At 44.1% G+C, this 26,806-nt stretch overlaps 2 protein-coding genes across 3 annotated transcripts in view; one reads left to right on the plus strand and one right to left on the minus strand.

The window, feature by feature from the left end:
* mst (misato mitochondrial distribution and morphology regulator) overlaps window positions 1–6,717 on the minus strand; it is a 35,572-nt gene extending 28,855 nt beyond the window's left edge. Inside the window, exons 1-4 of one of the 2 annotated variants that reach the window (XM_065429792.2) lie at window positions 6,459–6,717; window positions 5,730–5,819; window positions 2,516–2,637; window positions 651–717 (exon numbers count right to left, since the gene is read on the minus strand). In XM_065429792.2, coding sequence (XP_065285864.1) covers window positions 651–717; window positions 2,516–2,637; window positions 5,730–5,819; window positions 6,459–6,536 — 357 coding nt within the window. In that variant the 5' untranslated portion in view covers window positions 6,537–6,717. Of the gene's footprint in view, window positions 1–650; window positions 718–2,515; window positions 2,638–5,729; window positions 5,820–6,065; window positions 6,265–6,458 lie in introns of those variants that run through there. The other variant, XM_065429791.1, reaches the window with a different exon arrangement.
* A 49-nt stretch (window positions 6,718–6,766) lies between these two features.
* LOC135900312 (protein fem-1 homolog CG6966) overlaps window positions 6,767–26,806 on the plus strand; it is a 29,155-nt gene continuing 9,115 nt past the window's right edge. The window contains exons 1-6 of the mRNA XM_065429790.1: window positions 6,767–6,967; window positions 7,876–8,025; window positions 10,989–11,322; window positions 13,787–14,054; window positions 19,607–19,748; window positions 24,745–24,983. Of these exons, the coding sequence (XP_065285862.1) occupies window positions 6,908–6,967; window positions 7,876–8,025; window positions 10,989–11,322; window positions 13,787–14,054; window positions 19,607–19,748; window positions 24,745–24,983 (1,193 nt within the window). The 5' untranslated portion in view covers window positions 6,767–6,907. The remainder of the gene's footprint in view (window positions 6,968–7,875; window positions 8,026–10,988; window positions 11,323–13,786; window positions 14,055–19,606; window positions 19,749–24,744; window positions 24,984–26,806) is intronic.

Here is a 26,806-nt window from a genome sequence, read left to right on the forward strand (position 1 = left end):
CTTTTATAATCCCCGAGGCCCATTGTCACTCAACCGGCCCAATACAAAGTCAGCACACGACGGTCGTCCGAGGGGTCCAACCAGCGACCGCGCTGGCCACTCGGTTCAAAGTTCGCGCGCGCGGTGACCTTCAGGCAAGGGAGGTGCGGCGCCGGGCCGTCGGGCACACGCGGGCACGTCAAAACACGCTGCTCCGCCGAGGCTTCTCCCGCACGAAGGCGCAGCATCTTGACTTGTGAAGGGAGAATTATGGCGCTCGCAGGATAGATTCTGCATCTTGCAGATTCGGGATCCGGGCTTGTGGTAATGGCACAACACCCTTTAAGATAAAGAGTGCTACTGCAGAACGGTATGCAGAATATTTTGAAACAATAACGCTTCAGCAAGGGAACATGGGTATGCCAAGTTAGACATATTCCAAAAAAATGATAGCTCCTAAGATCATCAGAAGCTTTTACAAAATATGTCTGCTTTGTCATCAGACATGAACTTACAACCTTTTTAGCTCACATGCAACCACAATTTTCCAACACTTCTTTAAAACAATTACATCAAGAGCACTGTGAAGATGGCCTCTACAGGGTGGTTTTTACAGGAGGCTGGGCACATAGCTAGTACCAATCAAACAGGTCCCATCTGCAACAACCTACTTTGTCACTGGAGCCACTTGGAACTTTTGTCTCTGGTTCAGCCTTGTGGATAGTGACTTTACCAGACCTGTTAAAATGAAACAAACATAAAAACAAATTTGCAGAAAATTCAGCTAAGCATTATGAGTAAAAGATTGCAGCAGCATGCTGTGAAACAAGTGAGTCGCTGTACGCTCTATGTCAGGTCATATCATTAATAAAGCAGTGGGTTAGAATATGGACAAAAAGGACAGGAGTAGAAGGTGGACACCCTCGTGCCATCCTACAAGAGGAAAGTGGAGGGGGCAGGGGGGAGGCCTGCTCACACGTATGGTTGTCATCCACATCTCTGCTCCTATGCAAAGATAGGTTAATTTTGCCCCTTTTTGTATCCTTCATTTACCTGCAACTCTAGAACTCTGGCCTTGCTAGGCTTTGAACATTTTAAAGCAAAGAGATTTCTTTGCCTCTTTTGCCCATTTCCACAGTTGGTGGTCGTTGGTTGGATCAGCCAAGGAAAATATTTGTTCATTCGTTTAGGCTATTAACTTACATTGGCAAACATCATCAATGGTTTATGCAAAATTTGTTTGGCAGAGCGCCTTCACAGCATGTCAATGCTGTGATGGCACTCTGCCCTCACACGGCATGCTGCACACTTGTGCGCAGTTCAAGCTGTTGAATTTCATACCTACTCAAAGAAATTATTAGAGAAGGGTAAAAGTTTTAATTAAACTCTACCAGGTTTTATTTGCATACATCAAATCACCAATACATAAAACTATGTTTCCATCCTCATGAGTTCACTATGTCCAGACTTTACTGTACTTGGCTAGTCAACAGCACAACGTGCTCAGATGTCTCGTTAAGCAAATATAGGCAAGAGCAAGCCGAAGAATCGTGTGGAGAGAGAGAGGGCAATGTTTCAAAATCAGCTTTACATTTATTTGTTAGCAATGTCACACTTCTGCATTAGCGAAAATTCCTGCAGAGGAAATCTTTACATTTATGAGTATCGCTTGAGTTGTTTGTTATCATTAAGTCAGTTTTGAGATAGTGTTGAAGTGCATCTATGCATGACATCATGGCCACTCCTTACATAAAAGACGCCTGCACAAGGTTAAAGGGACACTAAAAAGCAAAATGATTTCTTCTGTATCCCTTTGCATAAATTACCCTTCTGCAATATCGAAAACACCACTCTTACCACAACCAGACGCTTGGAAAGCAAGGAAAAGTGCAATAACAAAAGACGGGTGGCAACACGTCCTTGAACTTCCCACACCAGCTCGCTGTGACATTATGGATTTTGACAGCGCCTTTTAGGGCCTATAGTTAATTTCTTAGTGGTAAAAAATGACTCCATTGTGTTCTAAAAGGAGTCAAAGATTGAATAGGATGCATTTTGGGAACTTTTACTGAGTCATAGTGGCCTAAATATGAAAAAAATACTTCGAAACTGTGATGTCACAGTGACATACCGGCATTCAAAATTCAGCACAAAATTCAGTAGCTGAAACTTTTACTTTTACTTTCTCTTCTAATAATCAACCTATTATTTCAAAATTAATGACAACAGGGTTTTCAAAAAAACTCTTTATCTGTCTAAACTGATTTAGTGTTTTGCTTTAGTGTCCCTTCAAATCACAGCTGGTATGCATTACATGTTGACACTTTGCTTCCAAATTTATTATACACATGTCACAGTAATGTCTGCCATTGAGTGCCCCTGTAGAAAAAGCATATTTTATTAGTGCAGATATGTGGTTCTAACATGCTGCGCAGTAAATATATGCACATATAGTTTTAACAAAACAGCTACAGTACCAAGCTTGATGAATGGCTGAAGTACTTCTTTCTAACATGTCTGTAGAAGAACTTCTTACCAGGCAATTGCTTCATTGGCTGATGATGGCGGAGGGTCATAAAGAGAACCAGTTGTTTTGAGGTTTCCTAAACTGCCTCGTAAGTCAGCGATGAGGAGACGTGGTGTGTACGTCACATTACCCTGCATATATAAATAACACAAAGAAATGTGACTAGCTTGGCACTTGGACAATGGCGAGAAAAGTGACTGGGTAATTACTAGCAGTGAGGAATATTTTCAACTTGATGCATGTCATGTGAATGCTTGTGAAATCAATCAAGATGCAGACAACAGATTCAACTGTAACTGCAGCCATATTCTCTGCACTTTCAAGTGATCAATGAAAGAACTAATCTCTTCTTTCGTATGCATTTTTTTCTTTGTGCAGAAACATCAGCCAGCATTTCTACACAATAGTGATAACTCAGTCAGTTGTAGCGAATTAACCTGCCAGCAGCATTTGTAGAGGGTTTTTTACTTGATGACAATTAGAAGGGCCTTGCATCCTAAATTATGCATGCTGCATTTACTCCATGTTTGTTTACTGTAGGAGCTGGCGATGCCTTCAGTGTCAGTGAATATGCTGAAATCAGAGCAGCTGATATTTTAATTTGCTTCTGAAACCAGTTTCTGCGCCGACCGCAGCATCATACCTCAAACATTTTTGGCAGTGGATGTGACGCAAAGGCACGTCACTTACACTGTTTGGTTTGATTGGTTGGGCATGAAGAATATATTGTGCGTGTTTATGCTATACATATCATGACATCAAAAATTTTAAAAATGTGTTTGATGCTTTTTTAAGCTACGGAGAGGACACACATTTGTGCAATACAAATTATTTCATTTGCAATTAACACTAGGTGCACTGTCGAACATTCTACATTATAAATATAATGTAAAAATAAGCATTTGCATGTAGTATGTAGGATGAACACTGTGTGAAGTTCAGTTTGTATAATTTACCAACATCTGATGGCTATTTGTGAAATGTACTGTGCTTGAGGAATCACGCTCGCAGGCACCTTAAGTAGATAATGCCACCATATCAACGAGGCTCTAAAGAGGAGGTCATGATGGGAAGAAAACTTTCAGTACTGCAGGATATAAGCCACGTTTTGATTAGAAGCAGCTCAACTCCTCGCTGGATGAGTGAAACGTGAAAGGGTATGCCTCTTCCTGTCATCTGTGTTTATACTGAATTTGTAAGTTGAATATCTTTTATTTGGTTGCATCAATTCTTATTATTTTTTAAAAATTCACCTCGGGTTAACACAAAGAAAGTGTTGTGATGCAGAAATTAACGAGTATCAAATAGTTGTAGGGGCACTTTACGCCAAGTCAGCTTTTTCAGAGTGTGACTGCTTATGGAAGTTCATTGTAAACAGTTCCTTTACTGGCCAGTCAATTCTGTTCACAAGGGTGGCCTAAGTAGCTGCTTGTGCTTGATAGCCATATAATTACTTTTTGTTCACCATTAATATTCATAAGCTTGCCAGATACGGCGGTAGCCCCGGACTTACAAGACCTCATTGAACATTCCATGGGCTGGACACAGCAATCGTTACTGATGAACAATTCCACATGCTTGCAGGCTGCCACGTTCAGAACTGACAGACATACTCATTGCTATAGTGTATTAACTTTGCAGTGTTTTCTGTCCCAAGGACACATTTCAGTTAAAATATAAGTTTAATTTTTCACATGGCGATATAAATGGCAATAATAACATTTTGTTCGGCAGTATGTGCAGTATTCTGGACGTGGCAGGGGTAGGAAAGGGGGGCTTCCTCGTCTGTCTCAACCCTCTTCCCCATACTGGCCTGCACAAAGTGCTCCTTACATGCTGTCTCCTCTTCTGTTCAATGTATTGAGATGAACTAAATACATTGTTTAAGTTAAAGGAACGTGTAAAACTGCCAAGATTTACACCATTGTGCCAAGTAATCTTTAAGAGGGTGATGCACATATGGGAAATATATATATATATATATATATATATATATATATATATATATATATATATATATATATATATATATATATATATATATATATATATATATATATATATGTATATATATATATATATATATATATAGCTGCCTTTACCCAAAAAGATCACATACTCGTGACGCTTGCGGCAGAAAGGATGTTCCACATCCGCCTTAATTGGCCAAGGTTTGTGAGTGGTGCCACTGGCTAACACTCTCAGGGTTAGTTCTAGTAGTAAAGCATAAATACCACAGAAAGTGGATGAGAAAATGGTGTCGCAGTAGCTAAATTGGTAAGAGCATCGCACGTGTAATGCGAAAAAGTTGGTTCGTATCCCACTTGCAGCCAGTTGTTTTTTTCATCCACTTTCATTTTCATTAATTCATCATTTATTTAATTCAATTGTGTGTTGTAATTCAAGTGTATATTGTGAACCCCCTAACGGTGAAACCGTGATTACGTGCAGCTGAACTTGGCGTCTCTGCGTGGAGCGCGTAATTAGCCGCACGGCTAACTAGCCCTGGAGGTAGTTTAATTCAATTAGTAAGTACAAAAAATTTATCCTATGTTGTCCTTCATGCATATATATATGACATAAAGATGGACAAACTTCTTGAGGACGTCTTGAACCCAGAGAGGATAACATTTTTATTTATTTATAGATACTGTGATCTTTCACAAGATCTTAGCAGGGTGGGAACATACAAGTACATTCATACAAACATACAGTTCAAGCAATCATGCCGATGCTTGAATTCAGCATGGTAAAAGGACAGAATGCATTAAAAAAAGGAGCAAATAAACTATGTGAGGTTGAGTCATGAATGCAGGTGCGCCTAGAATTTTGTGTAACGACTTCATCAGGAAGTTTATTCCAATCAACTATTGTTCTTGTAAAATAAGAGTATTTGATGCAGTTGTTGTGCGGTGTTAATGGGGTTACTGCTAGGGAGTGTTTATGGCGAGTAGCATGACCAGTTAAAGGTGCGCATTATATATGATAAAACTGTACCCTTTGTAGCACTTAGATACGTTTGGGTGGATGTCTAATTTTCCCTTTATAATATCAAAACAGTGCAAACTGCCCCATTAGCTTGTGCTGCTTTCATTCTAAATGCCATTATACCAACTATCCCAACAAAAATTTTCTCTATGTTTTGGAAGCATAAAAACTAGGCACAAACAAAAATCTAAGTTTATTTATACTGATGTGAGACACTCGAGCATTGGCCACTCACCTTGGGGTTTCTTCCCTCGCGGAAAAAGATGTCGTGAGCAAACTCTAGGGGTATTGTTTTATCATTTGGCTTGTACGAAAAGCAGGCTTCCTGTTAAAAAAAAAAAAAAAAACGAATGTTGAAGGTGTCAAAATGATACTGAAGCAGCACAAGTTTAGGAATATTTCATGTGGCCTGATCATCGCCACTATAATCACCGTGCCCCTCAGTTTTTCAAGCTAACAGTAACGGCACGATGGATGTAATACATCAGAAAAACCGCAGTGACATGTACAAAATATTTGTTCTCGATTTTACATCGTGTGCTCCAGACTTTTTTTTTTTAATTAACAGTACCCGTCTGCCGCCGGCGAGATGTCGACCCTGCCTGTTTAGATGTTCACTATAAAATGTGGAGGCACGAGTATGACTGATGATGTCTGAAGATTTACAAAATCCGGAGGCACTTAGTCTGATAGAGACGTATAGCGTAAGTAACATCGATCGCATCCAGTAGCGATGGATGATTTCTGGCTGACGTGCCAACCTGCTGTAGTAATGTAAAGAACCCGGGCGCGGAAACTGGGCTATGTAAAGATAAACAGAAAACAGCAGGGACGGAAAATTTAAACTGACAGCTATGCGCGCGCCGATTTCACGACAGTGTCGCAACCAATGTGCACAAATAGTAACACAAACTACATCCCCGGGACAATGCGGTACAGAAAGTTAACAATATTTGCGCCTTACTTGCAAATTCCAAATGTGAGAGCCCACAAAATTTGCGTAGTGTCCGAGCTGCAATGTAATAACTTCTCTGCAAGACATGTTTGGCTGATCGTGCACGACACGGCGGTAGGGGAGGGGATTTTACGGTCACAACATGTCGCGAAAGACGTTTGCTGTTTATACACTACTGTGCAGCGCAGTTGACAATTCGCTTTCCTGAGCGTTAGTTCCCTGTGCCTAGGTTTTGATTTCGCACGATGGCACGATCTCGAAACCGCGAGCACGACATGCAGGGCTGTTATTGGATCGGCTTCGAATGACGCCAGATGCGATGAGGTGAAGCCAACAAAACGCCCATCCCAGCCACAGCCAGCTGAGCCAGCGCACTGCAGCCGTGGAAGCGAAGTTATGGTCCGGCCGAGGGTGCTTGAGCTTGCTTTCGAGCTATAGAAATTAACGAAATCTTCAATATGGAATTTAAGAATGCTGTATTCAACGCTGCAAAAGATGGCAAGCTTAAGCGTCTCAAGGTACGTCATAGCTTGGATCTGACAAAGCTGCGTCAGTTGATGTCGTCTTATGTTTTGTTAGGCTTAGTTGTTGCTTTCGCTCGGAACACGCAATTTTCTATTGAAAGAAGTGTTTTTGCTTAAGTGATCTAGTCATACCTTTGTTACGGTGTTAAATTATAAACATATTTAGGTCGAATTCGTGGTGGTTGCGTCGTTTGCTTGCCGCTGATAGTGAAGACTGCGCGCTTTCCCGACTCAGCTGTGTGATCAAAGCGCTTTGTGTTGTCTCTTCGAGATACCTTATCGCAAACCACAGTTGTATTCATTACGTAAGCGCGTGCTGTATTGAAGCTCAGTTTCTGTAGCATTGTATTACTCCGAGTACGTACTTGACTAGAGAGATCCAGGAATCGTGTGTCTGCTCATGACTCGCGGCGGAATTCGCGAGGAACGACACAAGCGAACATCCTGTTGTTGACGTCGGATAGCCAGAATTAAAGCTCGTCACGCATGTACTGGTAAGCTCTGCCAGTCTGCGATCTAATTTGCCTTATGAAATCGAGCGCACCATATTGGCATGCTGATCGCGCGTCCCATTTCTCTGGGGAGAGAGGGAATGTTTACGCTATTCGCTTAGATTCCGCTGTGTAATAGATACGCCGCTGCGAGCAGGAGCCAAACAAGTGCAAATCCGTGCAATGTAAGAAGTTGAACAATGTGGGATTGGTAGTGGGATTGCACGCTAACGGCAACCTTAAAAGTGACAATTAGTAAACCTCATCAAGTGACAGTATTTACGTAGCCTTTAAACAATTTTTATGTTGATAACAGGATCTCCTTCTGCAACAGGTTGCCTTCTTTTTTTATTTTACCCATTTGTTTCCTTGCTTTAGACGTATTAAGTTTGACAATGCTTGGTTGTGTAGGTGTTTTTGGACCATAGGCCAAAGGAGGAAGTCCAGATGTTGGTTTCTGCCACAACAAATGGAGCGACACCGCTAGTGATGGCATCTCGAAATGGCCATCTTGATGTGGCTGACTACCTTCTTGACAGATGCAACGCTGACATTGAGCAGGTAACAAACCACTGTGCAATTTGCAGTGTTATACAAGAGCATTTTACTTTGTTGAAATTGTTGGAATGATGTGTTGTCTTGGGCAGTCAAACAGCCTCTTAGTGAAGTTATTTTACTTACTTTGTGGCTGTGAATTGTGGTTTTTGTTCATCACGTTTTGATCAACAATAACACTTTAGAATTAGAAACCACTACACCCCTGGAAAATGTCTCGTTCCTGTCCAGAGAATTTAATGTGTAAACAAGCAATTTTTATCTGTTGTTTTGTGGTATCATTGGTCATGCACTGTAGAACTCGCAAATTGCAACTTGCATGTCGTTGAACCAGCCTTGCTAAGCTGGCATGCATGAGTGTTAAGATTTTTAGGAACAAAAAAAAAGCTGTCACCCCTGTTCCATTTCTGTATGAAAGGGGGAACCTTGTGCACCAAAACTGAAACTTCAGGAAGCATGAGCCACCCAGTTGTAAAATATAAAAAAAAAACATTCCACTGGAAGGCTGGTTATTGGCATATTCTGTCATGGTAATGTCATCAAGCATACCTCTCACATCAGTTTACGACAATTTTATTAATTTTGGATTCTTTGTAAAGTGAAAACAAGCTTGAGGAGAACCATTCAGAAAGCATCCCTCAGGACTTCAACATACTCATGTTCACTTAAGCCACAAGAGCATCAGGGAATATTATCTTTATTCTGTCTATTTGTTAGCAGTTGCAGTAAGTGTTTTCTGGCCTCTGCCATAAGTGCCTTGCAGTCAAGTGAAGTTTTTGTTTGTGGGAGAAGGAACATTCTTCTATCAAATATGAAACGCTAAACATTTGAACTGAGAGTCGTAGATACTGTTTTCAAGCATTTTATTAACCCCTGAAGTGTTTTTTAGCTTGTAAATGGGTTTTTGGCAGTCTGTGACAGCCAACTCTGTTTAGGAGTCATATTTGCATAGATCATAGCTGTCATATTGTTTTCATTCATTTAACCCTTTCTGAATGCTATGACTGAATCTGTAGCAACACTTGTAATGTGTTGGCAGTGGGTTGTAGTTATTGCTTTTACGATAAATGTTGGTTACTTCTTAAAAACACTGTAGGAGTTAACTCTAAAGCCCCAGCCACGCTGGAGGAAAAACGCACGCAGTTCGCTGCTGGCCATAAATGTGACCGCACTGACTGGCGGTGCGCCACTGCTGCAGTCTGTCTTCTTTTACTCTGTGTGTAGGTGCCAGATGCGGCATGCTTTTTCCTTTTTCTGCTGACAGATTATCGCTGTGTTTACATTCTTAGCCTTCATTCTTAGCGCAAGCCATGCCAGATGATGACGACGACAACATTGCCACTGTGGTCATAATCACATAGGTGTGCTTCCTTCTGTTGTGGTGTCACCATCCGCGTTCAAAGGACAAGGCGAATGAGGTACTGGGTGTCACCTCTGTTGTCTTACAGAATCGAATATTGCACACTATCTCCAAGAACCTTTGCATCGGGACGTCTCGGTTTAGACTCGTAGTAAAAACATTCGCGAACAATGATAATCCAAACAAGCGTGAATGTGAGCAGATGATAGTCCAGCTGACATCAGACGCAAGTGCAAATCAAGCAGCCACGTGGGTTCGCATTACACCAGTTTCCCGCACGCATGTCACTGAAGGGGGAACTCTCATTGAGCTCCTGTGTCATGGAATATGGGTTCAGGATTGATCCCTCACGTTGTGCACGTTTTGCTGCCTGCGGCTTGCCATGCACGCTTTCCCTCTAGTGTGGTCAGGGCTTAACAATATTATTGTGAATTTGGACTACCAAATTGACATTTCTCATTTGGTTGAGCTGCTCCTGATTTAAAGTGTTCTGCTCAAAGGCTAGTTTTTTTCTTTTTTCTTTCTTTTTTGTCCCTTTCCAGGGTCGAAATTTTGAATTTGCTGCTTCAATTTCCATGTTTTATGCTCCAAAAGGTGTTCCAACTGTCCCAGCTCGTGGTTGCTATTCTTATTTGCCATGGTGTTTCTTTTTGGTGCTGAAACAGCGCATTAGAGGTGCTGATTATTACTTCTGTACATGTTTGAATCATTCCCTATATAGAAGCTGAGAAATGCCTTTATGTACATGTGTCCTTACAGTACATGATTTGCTTGCTGTGGTCCATGTTGGCATGAAGTGCAGCAGCATGTATAGCTGTTCACGAGGAAGCCTGAAAATGAAAGCACAACAACATAAATAAAGCTTCTCAGGCAATTGGTTTAGCACGTATAGTTGGTTTTTTTTCTTTTAGCTACGAGAAATACAGTTACCACTGTCCATGGAGGCCTGACACTTTCAAGCAGAATGTTCTAAAGTTGATTTCATGCAAATTCGAAGCTTGAATTTCATACTTTCTTGACAAATGTGCTTCTAAGGAGCAATTTGAACATCAGTCATTGAAGAGTTGGTGTTTTAATGTTCAATAATTGTTTTTTATGTTTAGGTTCACCATTCAATTTTTCTAGAAACCTGTGCGTGTGTGTGTGAACACTGAAGTTCTTTCTCAGCAGGGACGCGACGCTACTACATATTTGTTATTATCATGTCAAGTAATGAACTCTACAGCTGCTGTGCAGCTTCCAAATTATGAATTTTAGTTCCATAAGACTCAGCACATTGAAATCTTAATGTGCAAGGAAATTCATACTGTTCAATAGTTCTTTTTTTTTTCTAATGCAGTGTTGTCATTGTATTTTGAAACTGTGCTTTGCAAGATTGTTTTGAGGCACCCACTGCAGCAGCTGCATTTTGACGAGGGTGAAATACAAAAACGCATGTGTGCTTAGATTTAGTGCATAATAATACACTTCATGGGGTCCAAATTAATCCACAGTCCTCAACCTCGGCCTGCCTCAAAATCAAATTGTGGTTTTGGCACGTAAAACTTCACAATTAAATTTTTTCATTGTTCTGAGACCATCATGAAACTAATTCTTGTTTTGACTGCAGGTGGGCTCGGTGAGCTTTGAAGGCGAGACCATCGAGGGTGCTCCGCCTCTGTGGTGTGCAGCGGCAGCGGGCCACCTCACTGTAGTGCAGAGGCTGGTGGAACGGGGTGCTCGCGTGAATGCTACCACACGGACCAATTCCACTCCACTGCGAGCTGCTTGCTTCGACGGCCACCTCGCCATTGTGCGGTACCTAGTGGAGCGCGGCGCTGACATAGAAATTGCCAACCGCCATGGGCACACCTGTCTCATGATTGCCTGCTACAAGGGGCACCTGGACATCGCCAGCTACCTCGTTGCTCAAGGCGCCCACGTCAACCGCAAGAGTGCCAAAGGTGTGCCCTGTGAAGTTTAGAAGACTGGCTGGTTGGGAGAGTGCATGAACATCTGCATGCATTCCCCCAACAGCCCCAAGTGGATTACGGTCGCATCCAGAGAGTTCTTGTAGAAAACATACATATACAGTCAAACCCGAATATAACGAACTCGGATGATCTCTATCAAACACTTGAAGTTCTCTAATCATTGTGCATGTAAAATGTATAATTTATAACTAACCAGACATTGGATATACAGTCGAACCCACTAATAACAATATTCAAGTGCCACGAAAATTCTATTGTTATAACCGGGTTGCATGATAAAATAAAAATAGGGGAATGGCAGAGCTGATATGAGAAAACTATAATGGTAGGGAGGCTAGTTCTTCTCCCAACCACCTTCCTCCATCCGACTTCTGATGTTGTGGACTCTAACTCTGCTTCCTTCGCGCTACAATCGCGTGTTGACAAGCCGTGGCTGTCGGCATTCAAGAATGCTACTCCTATAACAACTGCAAACAGGGGTCACGGGTGGCAAGTAACATACGAGCTCTGCTGAGGCATCGCTTTGGTGGCCCCAAAAGGCACCTTTTAAAAAATGCAGGAAGGTTGCCGTTGCAGAATCTCAGCTTGAGAAATCCAGAAGAAGCGCTGGGACAAGATCGCCACAAGCATCTCGCCACATACTTCGCACTGGCATGCACGAGAAAACCCTATGTCCGTCAGCCTTGCATGCTTTACACGAAACTTGCCTGCATCCTTCTCCAAGGCAACCAGGTGCTCCTCGTAGTGCAGTGGAAAGTTCCTCACGAAAACGAAGCTCCAGAGGGACTGAATCATCTGCCGGACCTCCTGTGAGGACAACATTGTGACAGCCTGCCCTACCGCGTCATCGCTGCCATTGTCGCCACTGCTATCTGATGCATGCACATTCGTGACGATCGCCTCATCGATTAGAAGCCCTTAGTTTCCAAATCTAAAGCCGTGCGCTTTCTTTTCACCGGCAATGTCGTGCATTGCCGATGATCAGCGGATACATCAGCCATCTTCCGTTTCGGCAGCGAGTCAAACCAACTGTTGGTCAAACGCGGCTGAGAAACCATGTGGCCAGCAACAATTTCTATGCAGCCAACAAAGACGAACACGAGCAATTAAGCTGTTTGCAGAACTGCGCTGAATGAGGGGCCAGCGAGCAACATGTGAGCAATCTGCGAGCAGTGCAATTCACCCGGTCTGTTCGTGTTTCGGAGGGTGGAGTTTCGGAAAGCTAAGGGCGCAACCCATTTGTGTTCGGAGGGGTGGAAGTGCGACGGGAGTGAACCGTGCGGAGATGGCTGGAAAATATGCCTGCGGCGGCTGTTGGAGCAGTGGCCCATCGTGCAGCGACTTGAATTTCTCGTTTTCTTTTTTTCTTTTCAAGGATTTTGCATTTCAATACCTTTCGGCTCAGACACCCAGCAGCCAGACTTCATCATTATAACCGATAATAGAGCATTGGGGCATTGTGGTAAGCAGGTTATTTCACCATGGAAAACATACAAAATTTGACGGTGCAGCAGCTTGTCATTGTTATAACCGATATGTTGTTAAAACCGGTATTGTTATAAGTGGGCTCGACTGTAGTGAACTTTGAACATGCGCGATCTGTCAACAAACAGCTGCCAACACACTCCTCTGCCAGCTTCGAATAGTCTCACACAGTCTGTGTGCAGCCGCACGCACTTCCTGGCTGCACTGCCAGCCAACCTTAGGCAGCCTTGTTTTGCAGTGCCCCTATTAGGCCGCCGCCGCCGTAGCTGTAATGGCGAGCCCGCCAGACTCTGAAATTGTTGCTGACGTGCTGGCATTTAGTGCATCAAGGAACCACCGCTGGAAGACAATCGCACTCTCCCAACGTTACACAAAACCATAGAGGAAGGAAAAAACTTTTCCTTCCTCCATACGCAAAACCCTTTCTGCTGCCGACGTGTTGAGACGAAACTGCTCATGGATACAGGGAAACTGACTGGAGTTCATTTAAATGTCACGTGTAGAAAATGCAATCCTCATTGATGGAACTAAACGAGATGTTCAGACGAAAATCATTGCTTACTGCAAATAGGCATACTTTCCTGTGCAATAGATTACTTTTGGACTAATTATTTATGGTGAGTGGCATGGTTTTTCTTCGTTAGCGTGTTTTCGCTTCACTGTTCACAACATTGGATTTAGCGAATTTGGTATTGAAGTTCGTTATAAGTGCGTTCAGTTCTATCAAACTGCTTCCTATATCAAACAAATGGTGCTGAATCAAACTGTTATAACTGGGTTGCACTGTTCAGGCTAGTGGAAGGTGGACAAAATTTTGCCTCTATCATAGCATCAAATGATTTTCTTGCCGTGTTGCACCCCTTTGGTTGCTTTAGCATGGTGCACGGATGTATGTGATGCTGCGATGGGTTGAGTATGCCAAAGGGAAAAGGCCCATTGTTTCATCCAGGAAACACTGCTCTGCACGATTGTGCTGAATCTGGGAGCCTGGACATTCTGCGGTTGCTGCTGGAACATGGGGCCCGGGTTGAGCGAGATGCGTATGGCCTCACACCGCTTCTGGCTGCAGCAGTCACAGGCCATGCCCCAGTGGTGGAGTTCCTTTCCTCATTACCCGACTGCCCACGGGAGCAGCGTGTGGAGGCTTTGGAGCTACTGGGGGCCACTTTCGTAGACAAGAAGCGCGACTCACCCCGTGCCCTGGCTCTCTGGCGCAGGCAAGTAGCGTTCAAGGCCATTTTAATGCAGCTTCACTCTGGTAGCTTTGATGTTGCTGCACAAATCTGAAAAACTAACATTACGCGTAAGCGTACTGCTCTGCTGATTGGTTTGTTGAGTCGTGCCTCATGATTTGCGGTAACTTCTGAGGCACATCACTTGGTAGTCCTGCTATGAACAACGTTAGTTTAGTGAGGGGTAAGGAAAAATAAACACTTTAGTGAGTGAATATAGCTAGTTGATGCCAAAGATGCTCTGGCCAGATTAGAGCTTTCCACAGAAAGAGTTGTTTTGAAATTTTGCTCTAAGCAACCACCATTACCCATAGTGCAGAGAACGTGTTAATGTGGAGGAAGCATCAAAAGCCTTCGATGCTTTTGACACTGCTTAACACAGCAAGCAATCTTCTGATGGGGACATATGTCAGGCTGGTTAATTAGTATAATCGAATCTGGTTATATCAAATTTGTAAAAAAGACACCTACCAGTTCCATATAGACCTTTTCATCGGGTGAGTAGGTAAGAGCAAGTGACAAGCCTTCCCTCCTTGCTGGTTTATGCAAGCCAGCTGAGCTACTTGAATATGTTGTCATCGCATGCTGTGAAATGATTTGGAGATATTTTAACTCGTTTTCCAGGAAATTTACGTGATTTCAGTTCATACAAGGTTGTCGGGGAACCACTGTGCCTTTTGGTGTAGATCGGTGTAGCCTTTGGGTGCAGCTGTAACTACAATATGGGGAATTTCTCTGGGCTGCGCAAACATGCAATATGGACGATCAACCACCATGCGTGTATGTTTTGTGAACTATTTTGGCTGTATCACTTTTCACTCCTACCCAAGAAAACAAAGAGAACTGGTGTCTGTGAATTGCCAATGTGAATTGGAAAATCTCACTATCTGATGGCTTGGCATCGGAACTAAAACATAAGAGTGCATGCTCGTGTACAGCCAAGCCAATGCAACCCCAAAATATCTGAGCACTAATCGTTATAAAACATTGTGTCAGCTACATTTGTGCACACATAATGTCGTTGGCATTTGGGTGCCCTGTCACATTGAGGAGATTGCAGCCATCAGCATCGTTCTCAAGCATTTCAAGTCTAGTAGAAATGAAATTTCAATGCTATGCATACGCTACCCTTTTGTATGAGGCCAATAGTGTTGCTCGGAACAGCAATCACGGTAGTTAGTAAACCAGCATGCTACATATAGGCTTTGTGTATCCACATTGCCTTTTTGGACTGTAAGGCAGTAATAACTGAAGGGGATAGCATAAAAAGAACCTGATGGCTATACGTGAGTACACAATTTTCATAAGATGGGTGAGCGTCGCAGAGAACAGGAGGAACAAGACTGAAAAAAAAAAAGAAAAGGAAAAGTTGGTTCTCATCCTTTTCTTTCGTAAAAAAACTGGCTAATGCCGCAACAAGACTTGTATAGTCATACTCCATGCTTATACCATGCGCAATATAGGAAAAACAGATCTATAACGCAGCATCTACCACTGCTTCGGGCGCTTGTGCAGAGTTTGCAGACAGTCACTCGACCACTTGACAAGTATAATTCACGCTGTACGGTATGCTGTTATTACTTACCATAACTACTGTATATTGCCGCATATTAGTCGACTGTGAATATTAGTTCACCCCCTTCCCTCCAACTTGCGATCCCCTGATTGGGGAAAAAAAAAAAGATGTACACAATAATCTTAAGAATTGGGCTGCATTGATGAAAAAAGAAAATGCATTTTGTAGGGCTTCTGCAAGCATCTTAAATTTTTTCGCCATTGCGGCAACAATTTTAAAGCCGTCTTCGTGATTGAGCACTTTACAAAAGCTTTGCATACCGTTTTGTCAGCCAGACCATATCATGTGGCGCAGTGCTCAGAGACGCCCGCTTCACACGCTCCATCGGTGACTGGGGCTTATAGTCCTGTTCCATCCGCTCATTGTAGAGTGCCACCACCCGATCCTTGAACAGCTTGTTGAGATGGTGAAGAACAGGAGTCAAACCGCCTGGGATGATCGTCAACTGACACTCCGCATTGGCCACAGAATGAGTTTTTTGGTTTTAGGTGACTGTGTGGGTGCCAAAGCCAGACGAGGTGGAACCATTCAAGGACCATCTCCTTAATGAAAAACCCCTTTTCATTCACACGAGCGATCATTTTGGAGGGGAATTTCTCCTTGGACATCATTTTGCATTGGAACACTATGAAAGGAGGAAGTTTGTGGGCATCGGCAGTGCAGCACAACATTACCGTCAACTGGTTATCCTCATTGCGTGTCGTCTTTAGCCGCACTTACCACTCCCCTTTCACTGCGACAGTCTGCTTGCTCGGCATGTCGAACCATACAGGTGTCTGACCAGCATTCGTGAACTGACTGAGTGTGAATCTCTGCTGCACCTTCAGCTCATTGATGAACTTGTTGTCGCCATAAGCATCAGGTGGCTTCTGGCAAACATCGGTACACGTCCTCAAACTCAGCCCGTTCTGCTTCATAAAGTTCGTCACCCACTTTTTTGAAACGTTGAACTCGCTGCCAGCAATATTCGATTCATTCACACACTATGGGCCTCCACCTGAATGTCCTCGTAAGACATGCTCAGGCCTTTCTCCCACTGTTCTTTCACCTCCTTTCTACAACTTCTTCAATGACAGGATACTTGCTCTCCTTCGGGCCCCAAACTGCCAAAACTGCCAAGTGCTTGCAGAAGTACGGTACTTGCAGTTAGAGTAAGTTTCGCGAGCGAGCAAAGCCCGTGCACCAGTATGCAATAACAAAACTACTACTATCGAGACGTGACTGTGTGAGCGGAGCGGAGCCCGGCAAAAGCAAAGTCTTTCTACCACCTGCAGCGTTCTCAAGGGTAATGTGAAGAAATTCTTTTTTCCGTAAATCGAACAGAAATGCACAAGTAGCAGTTTATTGAATGTGTAAAACAACTTTTTGTTTATTATTGCTGCTATAGTGCAAACATAGACTACGTATATGTATGAGAAACGCTGTTTGCCAAGGCTTGTCTGTGATTTCTCTTCCCCCTCCTCCCTCGTCAGGTTGGGCTCCGCATACAGTCGCCGACCATTTATTCAGACCTCACTGGGACTGCGGAAATGTCCGAATAAACAGGTGTCCGAAAAATCAGATTAAGAAAAAAAGTAAAAAGAAATCCTTTATTTCCTCACACTTATTCGGGCTCGGCAGTAGGCTTGAAAAAATCGTGAATGCGTGCTGTTCCGTTTACGTGCAATCAGATAAGCCTGAATCTCGGAGAGGGTCGTATGGTCACTATAGGCGGCTGAAAGCACAGTCACTGCTTGTACATGCTACATGAGCGCATGGTGCGTCATCTTCCAACTCGGAGTCATCGTCTGGCGGTGCAGCAGAAACCTCACGAATGATCTCGCCGTAGTCGAGTTCTGCGCATGTCAATACAGCAGTGTCAGCACTTGTGAAACTGTCAGATGAGACAGTGTCCGGAATCGCAATGCAACCACTGCACAGGTCTCGGCAGAACATTTTTGGCATCAGTAGGGAGCACATCGGAAGGCAACAAATCCTAGGCCTTCAGGCACCCGCTTGCCGCCATTCCCCAGCGCTGTCTGCGTGGGCACTGTCAGCGCCATTAGACACTTGACGCACTGTTTCCGTATGCCGCGTTGGATCACTGCAACCTCGACACAGTACACAACACAAACGCCACCATGCCGTCACGCCAACACCAGTCGCACAAACAAAAAATGTGGCCTACTTGCAGCGTCGTGCATGAAGAAAGAACCAAATCAGCTGCTGGATTGTCTTGAGATGGCTTACTAAGCTGAGACCGGAACTGCTGTAGCCACGAACCAAGCAGAAACGATGATGAAGAGCAGGGATTTGCAGTAGCGCCACTTCATGGGGCAGTAAGGAGGCTCCGTTCAAAAGAAAAATGGCATTCAGCAGGTCGAACCATGTACCAGTCAGAGTCGGTGCATCGTGCTCTCGATCGAGTTGGTTCAAGGAGTGCCCGAAAAATCAGACGAGAGGTTGAAAGGCTTCCGAACTTTTGCCAGTTATACATTATGGTCTATGGGGAGAACGGCTGTGCCACGAAGCATACAGAGTAATCGAGCATGTCCGAATTTTTGGAGTCCTAAAAATCAGTCGGCAACTGTATAAGCCTACCCCTTAAATTTGGCTTTCTGATTTGTAATAAAAAAAAAAGTCAACTTATATGTGGCAATATACGGTATTTTATTCGTGGGCCCTCGTCCAATGAACAGGGTAGTAGTGCAGTGGATGTACAGATAACAATTTGAACACTTGTCAAAGTAACCAGCACACCTTATTCTGTAGCACAACGGTACCCATGCTGTTGGGATCGTCGTGTTTCTGAACTACTCATCGCTGCTAAATGCCAGCTTAGGACTGCAGTGAGAGTGCTGCAGTGAGGTCACATTGGCGAAACAAATTTTCAGAAATACACAGCTGATCTCCGAAGCTGATTGTAGGCTCACACATGTAAGCACAAATCAGGCTAGGTGCTCCATCCACCTTATCGGTGCAGAAACTCTGACTTAAATCACTTCAGTACGTCTCACAGAACTGTTTTCCACGTAGAAGGTGGCATGTTATACTAAATAGACTGTGCAGCACCAAAAACAATCGCCAGAAACTGCCGTGAAGCTTGTAGTTGGCATACAACACAGAGTGCTTTTCCAAACCAGCATGCCGACTGCCCACAGATAGTGCCAATGCATATGCAACATGGCGGTGCCCATGGAGAAACAGTCCGTAGGGCATAATTTGACATAAACGTTCTAAAGAATTGGACAACATAAAAGCACATACCTTTTGGAACAGCACTTTATTGACAAAATCAACTTACTTTCAGTTTACTGTAGCATGAAATAGTCCCAAATGTTCTGTTTAAGTATTTTCGTTGCCTGGAAGAGCACACATTTTTCCACATTGTCCAGGCACACAGAGCAGCTGAGGCTGCAGCCTTTCATATTCACACAAAAGCCCTGGTACAGGACAAGCACACGCATCACGTTAGAGCAGGCGGAGCTGGGCTAAAACACTTTTTCTTGGGGAGGGCGGGGGGGGTAGGGGGGGGGGGGGGGAGGACGACTCACCTGGTACTGTGACGGAAAGCCAATGTTCTGGGAAGTTTCGCATTGTTTAGATTTTGATATATCGGTAGTGGCTGCTATTTTTATTCACTGTAACCATATATATTGCTATGTATTCTCATTGTAACATTGCAGTGTTGGAATTTGTTTGATATAAGGGACAGTTACGTGTAAACGGGTTCACTATAGCTGATTTCGACTGGATTTATAGCACTTCAAATGAAATAAAAAAATAATAGAGAACAAGTTAGATATTTGTGAACTGTGGTGCTGATTGACTGGCAAGGATACTTTAGGTTTGTGTGCACAAATGTTTGGTTGGCATCAACCCAGTATTTCCTGCTGCCATTTGGCATTACGAGAAGTTAGTGCAGTGGTCAGTGGCAGGCCTTATATAGTGGTATTTTGCACACCTGCGTTGTTGTATGCAGGGCCCTGGAAGAGCGCTGCCTTGACCCCCCACTGCCCAAGCCCTCGAGGCCGACTACTACTGCTTATGGTCATGCGATGGAAGCCAACTCTCCAGCTGACCTGGATGACCTTCTCTGCGAGCCAGACCAAATGCGCATGCAGGTCAGACAGCTAGAAGTTTGAGCTTTAGGATTCGAGGTACTTGTGTAGTGATTTGCGAAATCTATAGCTGAGTCGAAGAGGAAGTGAAGTGGGGATAATTCTGTATTGTTGTTTCAAACAGTTGAGTTGCATCCCTTTGTTGAAATCACTAGCCATAACCATTTGAGCTTTTTCCAATATTGAAATGGCTTTACGCCTTGGATGAGGAATTGAGTGCTGTGTACTTTAGAAGGACCATGTGGCTGTCTGCACACTGTTTTGCTTTTCTTTTTAGTTCCTTTGTGGTCTCTATCACACGGTTTTACAATTCTACTGCTGTACGGTGCTCTTGGAGAAAAGAGAGAGGGAAATGCAGTAAAACCTCATTCATTTAAAGTCATCAGGACTGCAAAAAAATCTTTGAATTAAGCGGGTTTTCAAATTAACCGAGCACAAAAAAATTCAACCCAGGCAGAAAATTTTGCTGCAGGAATGCACTACCTTTATTCGGCGATCTTTGGATTACTTAATGTAATCAGGGATGCTGGTTTGCCGCGTCCTTTAGTTCGAGGCTCCAAGGGTCACGTTTTCTAGTTTGCCAGTTATGTGCAGCATTTGAGAATTTCCACTGTGGCACCCAACAAAACTGCGGATAAGATTCAGCCATCCGATAACTACCTGAGAGGGGGTGCTCGGGAGAGCTCGTTAGCGTCGTCGTCATCGCTGTCATTGTACATGGTCGCATAAGCGGTAGCGTCACTCACCAAGTCTGAGTAGCACGTTTGTTGATCATTTTCAAAGTTCAGATAGGCGGCGAAGCCGATTGCACTAGATTCGCTATCCTCTGCGCAGAGTGCATTGATGCGGTTGCAATACTCGGCTCCTTCTTCATCAAGTGGTCATGAATAGTCGGCATCAGCATCGACGGTGCTTTCCTTCGAGAAGCCAGCGTGTTCAAAACACCGCATGATCAAAATGGGTTCCGCTTGCTTCCATGCACACACAATAAGACATGGCCCGGAGGAGGTCGATGGAGTACTCCTTGCTGTTGTCATAGCAATGGAGGAGCATGCGCTTAAGGGGGGACGCGGGTCTTGAAATCGCGAAAAATGGTCAAAAATGGCAATTTTCAAAAATTGCGTTTTTGAAGTCTTTAATGTCCCAACTATGCCTCTACAAAATATTATGGCTCAATTCCGACTCGAAGTATAAAAAAATGGCAATTTAGAAACGGCGGTGAGCCGAAATTGAACGCCAAGCGCGAAGGTTTGCCTCATTTTCAAGCTGCCGTAGCTCCGCGCGACGCGAACCGATCGGCGCCATCTTGGTCTCCTTTGAAAGCTGGTTTCCCGCTCTCCATTCTGGCGCCCCTCGGCACGCTGTAGACCCTCGTGCAGCGGAGCGATCGGCACCCCAAGCACCCGTTCTCAAGAGCGAAATCGTCGCGAGACAGCCGCTGATTGGGTGAAACGGGCGCCTCCCCGAGGCGCAGCCCTCTGATTGGCCGTGACGCATGCTTCGCCTGCCGCGGCCCCGCGGCCGCGTTGTTTAGACTCCTTCGCGTCGTCTGCTTTCGCCGGCGCGTACGTCATTTTTCGCATTCCTCTTTGTTTCTTAGTATTTTTCGTTCTGCCTTTTTCTTTATCGTCCTTGTAGATATTTTGGCTATTGAGTCGCCTCTTTTAACCACGAATTTCTTGCTTTTGCGTGCCTGGTGTCTTTGTTCCGCGTGTCACGATGGCGCGAGACGCGCGCTTGAAAGCAAGCACGCGAAAAGCAGTCAGCAAAAAGAGGCACGCATGGAATAAGAGCGCTACATCGTCGAGAACTACAGCTTCGGTGATGCCGCAAGCTGCTGTGGCCTTGGTGGATGCGGCTGGACTGAGCTCGCCAACAACAGCTTCGCCGGTGGACGCGGCTGTACAGTCCCGATCGGTGTCAACTTCGGTGTTACCGCAAGTCTCTGCAGTGCCGGTGGATGCGCCTGGACTAAGCCCGTCGAAAATGCAAACTTTTGAAACGCTGCAAGTCGCTTCGGATTCCGTGTCGTCGGAAGCGGCCGAGCCGGCTGACCTAAGCCTAACGTCGACTTCGGCGTTTCCGCACGCCGCTTCGGTGCCGACGGACGCGGCTGAACCGAGCTCGCGTGCTCGCTTCGACGTGGTGTTTTGCGCGGAGTGCGCGGGGCGCGAAAAGTACGCAGACAACATTAAAACTTCATTGGCGAAGAAGTCCGCGACTTCCCGCAAGTTCGAGTTAATGAACGTCGGTGCAGCAAGTGAAGACGAATTTCTGAGCTTTTTTTTTGTTTTTTTTTTGTCAAGTACCAATGCAATACAGAGGTTTTCACAATCTTTACATGAACAGATTTCTTTGCATTTGGTGTTATTGTGTTCAGTAATGACTGGGCTGCATGCTAAAGCGTTAAATTTTTCCATGTGATAGGTAAACAAAAGTGGCAGAGTAAGCAAAACTTTGAATGCAATTTTCTCAGCTTTGCTTTTTCGATCAAATGCCTTTGCCTTACAGAACTTTTCATAATGTTTGCATCAACTGATTTTATTGAATTAGGTATCATTTTTTTCAGTAAAGCCTCAACTACATCCTAAAGCTTTCCATTTTTCATTAAACCCATTAGACTAGCAATTAGGTCAGATGTAAGCTAATTACTCCCGCATTGTTTTTTTCTTCCTACTTTGTTATTCATTCATGACCTATATGATCACTTTTTAAAAATTTCTTTAGCTTTAGGATGTGCAGTGGGCCCTTGGAAATGACAGCTATTCTTTGAAACTAGTTTTTTTAATTAAGAAATTATCATAATGGCCCGTAAGAAAAGACCTATGTGGGATGAATTATTTTGCAATATCTTCATTTATAGATGAGATATATAAAATCTGAATATATATTTGGGATCAGCATTCAAAGATATATCTGCATGCCAATTTTCAGGAAGATATGTTAAGAAATAAAAAAAAAGTTTTCAAGACCCTCATCCCCCCTTAAGCAGGTGGTGGCGGTAAATCTTCCTCGTGTGGTGAATGACGCCTTGGTCCATTGGCTGCGAGATCGATGTGGTGTTTGGAGGAAGACATACCATCCTGATAGCTTTCAAGTGTGGCATGTCACTATGCGCCGGGCAATTATCAACAATGAAGAGTACATTCCTGCCTGTGGACGCAAACTTCTGGTCAAGCTGCCGAATGTAATGTTCAAATAGTGCGCCTGTGACCCAGGCTTTCTTGTTGTGCTGGTAAATAAGCTCATCCCTTGGCGGCAGCCGTGCATTTTTAAAGCAGCGAAGCTTCACACTCTTTTCAACTACGAGTAGTGGCAGCTTGTGTTTACCGCACCTGTTGGTGCCAAACAGAACGGCAATTCTTTCCTTGCCCTGCTTTCGACTCGTGACCGTGGTGTCCCTCGCTGCAAACGTTCTTGTGGGCAGTATCTCGTAAAGAAGTGCTGCCTCGTCAAGGTTGTACACATCGTCTGCACCGTACTCACTAAGCAACGGAGCCAACGTGTGTTTCTTCCAGTCGTCGACGACGCTTTCGTCTGCGCTGCCACTCTTGCCACAGACAGCTACGAAGGTCAAATTACTGCGCTCTTTAAAATGGCTGAACCATCCATTGCTACACTAGAACTCTTCAAGCCCAAGTTGTACAGCCAAGTCGTTGGCCTTCTCCCGCAGTATAGTTCCATTGACGGGAAGGTGGGCTGCGTTTGCTTTCTGCAGCCAGTGAAGTAAAGCCGATTCCACATCTTGGTACGTGGGAGCCCGTACTCGCGACTGCTTCGAAGAATATGTCTTGCTGTAGGCCTCCAGTACCTTCGACTTGTAGTTCAATATTGTGGACAGCATCGAGAGGGGCACGCTATGCCTTTCAGCCAACTCGGTCTTGGAACACGTGTTCTTACCCAGTTCTTGGATCAAGCAGAACTTCTACTGCAGCGTTAAAGTCTTATACTTTGGCATCTTCGCTCACTGGCATTTCTGCGCAGTTCAGAAAAAGAAAAGAAAAAAAAAAGAACACCACGCTAGCTCATCAATCACCATTTCTCTCAACTTATTGTGAATTCCTTCTGTCATCAAACAGTAATGAAGGGTTAATTACCGGTTTCCCACTTCCCACGTGATCTGCCCTTCACACTTAGGCCCTGTGTTCACGATAACGAGGTTATGTTGCTCACAAAAGTCTAGCATTGACTTCCCATTGTTGTCGGTAGAGCCATCTAAATCCTGTATGTGGGCATTCATGTCACCTAATTGGATAATTTCAGCATCATTCCCGAAATCCTCAATATTAGCACTTATGCATTCCACTAACTCTTTATTCTTCTCTGTGCAATTATTTCCCGTCCACAAATACGTAATGTCCAGCCAAGTTATTTTCCCATTCATTGCACCTGATAACCATAGATGCTCTTGACATTTTGAATTTACTTTTTTCCATTTGGCTCCTTGATGGATGAGCATTCCGACTCCCCCTCCCTTTCTTTCCGACTTAGTTCTGTTGCACCCTTCCCAAACATAATTCTCAGTCACTGGCGGCTCTTCCAAGTCTCTAAGGTGCGTTTCTGTAACCATATGCACCCCTATTTGTTCTTATTTACTGCTCCTCAATCTCTGCCCACTCTTCCTTTCTTCTGCCACCCTGCATGCTTATGTAGCCTATTGCATGGCGAGCTCTCTTTCTTGCTTTCCTCCTTTTTCTGTTATTGACGGCGATACTATTCTGAGGTTCCCCTAGGGGACCTTCTTCATTACTACCTACTCTGGCCTCCTGAGCGCCTGTGGACCCCCTAAAAAAGCAACATCGTGACCAGCAAGTCGCTAGCCCACTTCTTCAGCACTCGTTGCCTGATCTGCTTTTGCTCTTTCTTTTACTGTATTTTCATTTTTTGTGCCTATTCACGAGAACATACTGTGAGCACATTTGCAAATCAGCACTGTATTTTGCTTTTACAGCAAATCGACCAACTAAATGTGAGATCCTCTGAACCGTCTCACTTGCAGGCTCTCCTGGTGAGAGAGCGTGTATTGGGTCCTGCGCACCCAGACACGGCATACTACATTCGTTACCGTGGTGCTGTGTATGCGGATCTTGGGGACTTCAACCGCTGTGTGGCCCTCTGGCTCTATGCACTGGACATGCAGCAGCGCTGCCTTGAACCGTTCAGCCCCATGACTCAAAGTAGCCTGCTGTCCTTTGCAGAGCTTTTCTGCTTCATGATGGCTGAGGCCAGGCCTGCAAGGTGAGCAGCACATTCTCAATTAAATATGCTGTCTGCAGACTGCTATGCTTTGGCACTGTGGTGAACATCTCCACCTTCTCATTTCATTCTTGACAGTGCTTGAAGGGACACTAAAGATAAACACAAAATAAGTTTAGACTTGCATAAAGTATTCAGTCAGAAACCTTTATTTTTGTTAATTTTGCGGCAGGAGGTTGTTTATTAGAGGAGAAAATGAAGGCTACACTTGGATCTTCTTTAATTTAGCACCGAAGCTACAGTGCCAGTACGTCAGTGTGATGTGTGAATTTCAAAGTGGTTAGTGTATACGTGGGCTGGTATCCTGCTTACAATCATAGCAGAGCCATTCGATAAGCGCAGGATATCGAAAAGTACAATGCATTGTATGGAGGACGACATGTGATGGTCCATAGTGATAAAGTGCTATCTGAATGTGACGACACACATTAAGCGTAAATTTCATCCGCTGAAGGTAAACATCGCTTGTTTAATCTTTTTCTGATTGCCAGAAAAGGAGGCATGCTAGATTTTCGTTGGTAAAGAATCTGGTGCAGGTTGGATTACTATTTTGTTAAGGTGCTCTAATATTATTTCTACATTAATGTCATTTGGAGCGCTGGTGTAACTAGAAGGTTAGTTTTCTGCTTTTAACCCATGAAAACTGCGTCTGCTCTATAGGTTGCGTCTTCAGTGTCTCTCAACCTCAGATACAGAGGTAGTTACCAGAAAAAAATCTTACAAGTGAAATCACAAATATAGCCCACTGACAGCGCATCAACCACATAGAGCCTTCCCAAATGGCGCCAGTACTATTCTTGGTCGATCACTTTGACATGCATTGGTAACAGACACATCGGTGTCTATGGGTAACAGCGTTTCCTAGCACTCTGCCAAGGTAGTGTTGTGGGCACTGAGTCAGACGATTGATCCTAATGCAGTACGAAGCCAGGTATTCAAGGAGTTCATAAGCGGTTCCAGACATGCAAAAAGTTGACGCTGCTGATGTCTGCAGTATTCCAAATAATTTCACAAAAAAAAAAAACGAAACCAAATTGCAGGAAGCTGCAACTAGTCACACCTTCAGCAGACATGTCGATTGTTACGTTTGTGTGTTTGCTGAAGAGCGGAGTCTGGGGTCATCGCCGTACCGACATCGAACAACATTCCACCGAGTCAACGTGGACATCGAGATACTGACAGTGACGGAAAATTAGAGGTCAGCGTGTGAACGAGACAACTGAGGTTTTCCCAGAGCTTAGCGAAATACACCAGGACCTCGACGAGCTTTACCTTCTGGCGAGCTTGGGCCATTGATGTCTCCCTGGTTGTCAGTGAAACACTGGGTCTGGTACGCTTGCTTCACCCTTTCCAGGATCAGCTTGAAGACTGGGCGTGTGCTTTTTGTCAGCCTTCTCCTCGGAGGCGGTGTACTGCGCTGATACGAATCACCAGACTGGTTGATTGAGACATTCCCCGTTTCCCTAGCAAGTGATCTAGGGAAGACTGAGGGTACTTAAGGGGGGATGAGGGTCTTGAAAACTTTTTTTTTATTTCTTAACATATCTTCCTGAAAATTGGCATGCAGATATATCTTTGAATGCTGATCCCAAATATATATTCAGATTTTATATATCTCTTCTAGAAATGAAGACATTGCAAAATAATTGATCCCACATAGGTCTTTTCTTACGGGCCATTATGATAATTTCTTAATTAAAGAAACTAGTTTCAAAGAATAGCTTTCATTTCCAAGGGCCCACTGCACATCCTAAAGCTAAAGAAATTTTTAAAAAGTGATCATAGAGGTCGTGAATGAATAACAA

This window comes from Dermacentor albipictus, chromosome 1 (genome assembly GCF_038994185.2).
Source record: "Dermacentor albipictus isolate Rhodes 1998 colony chromosome 1, USDA_Dalb.pri_finalv2, whole genome shotgun sequence".
Classification (NCBI taxonomy): Eukaryota; Metazoa; Arthropoda; class Arachnida; order Ixodida; family Ixodidae; genus Dermacentor; species Dermacentor albipictus.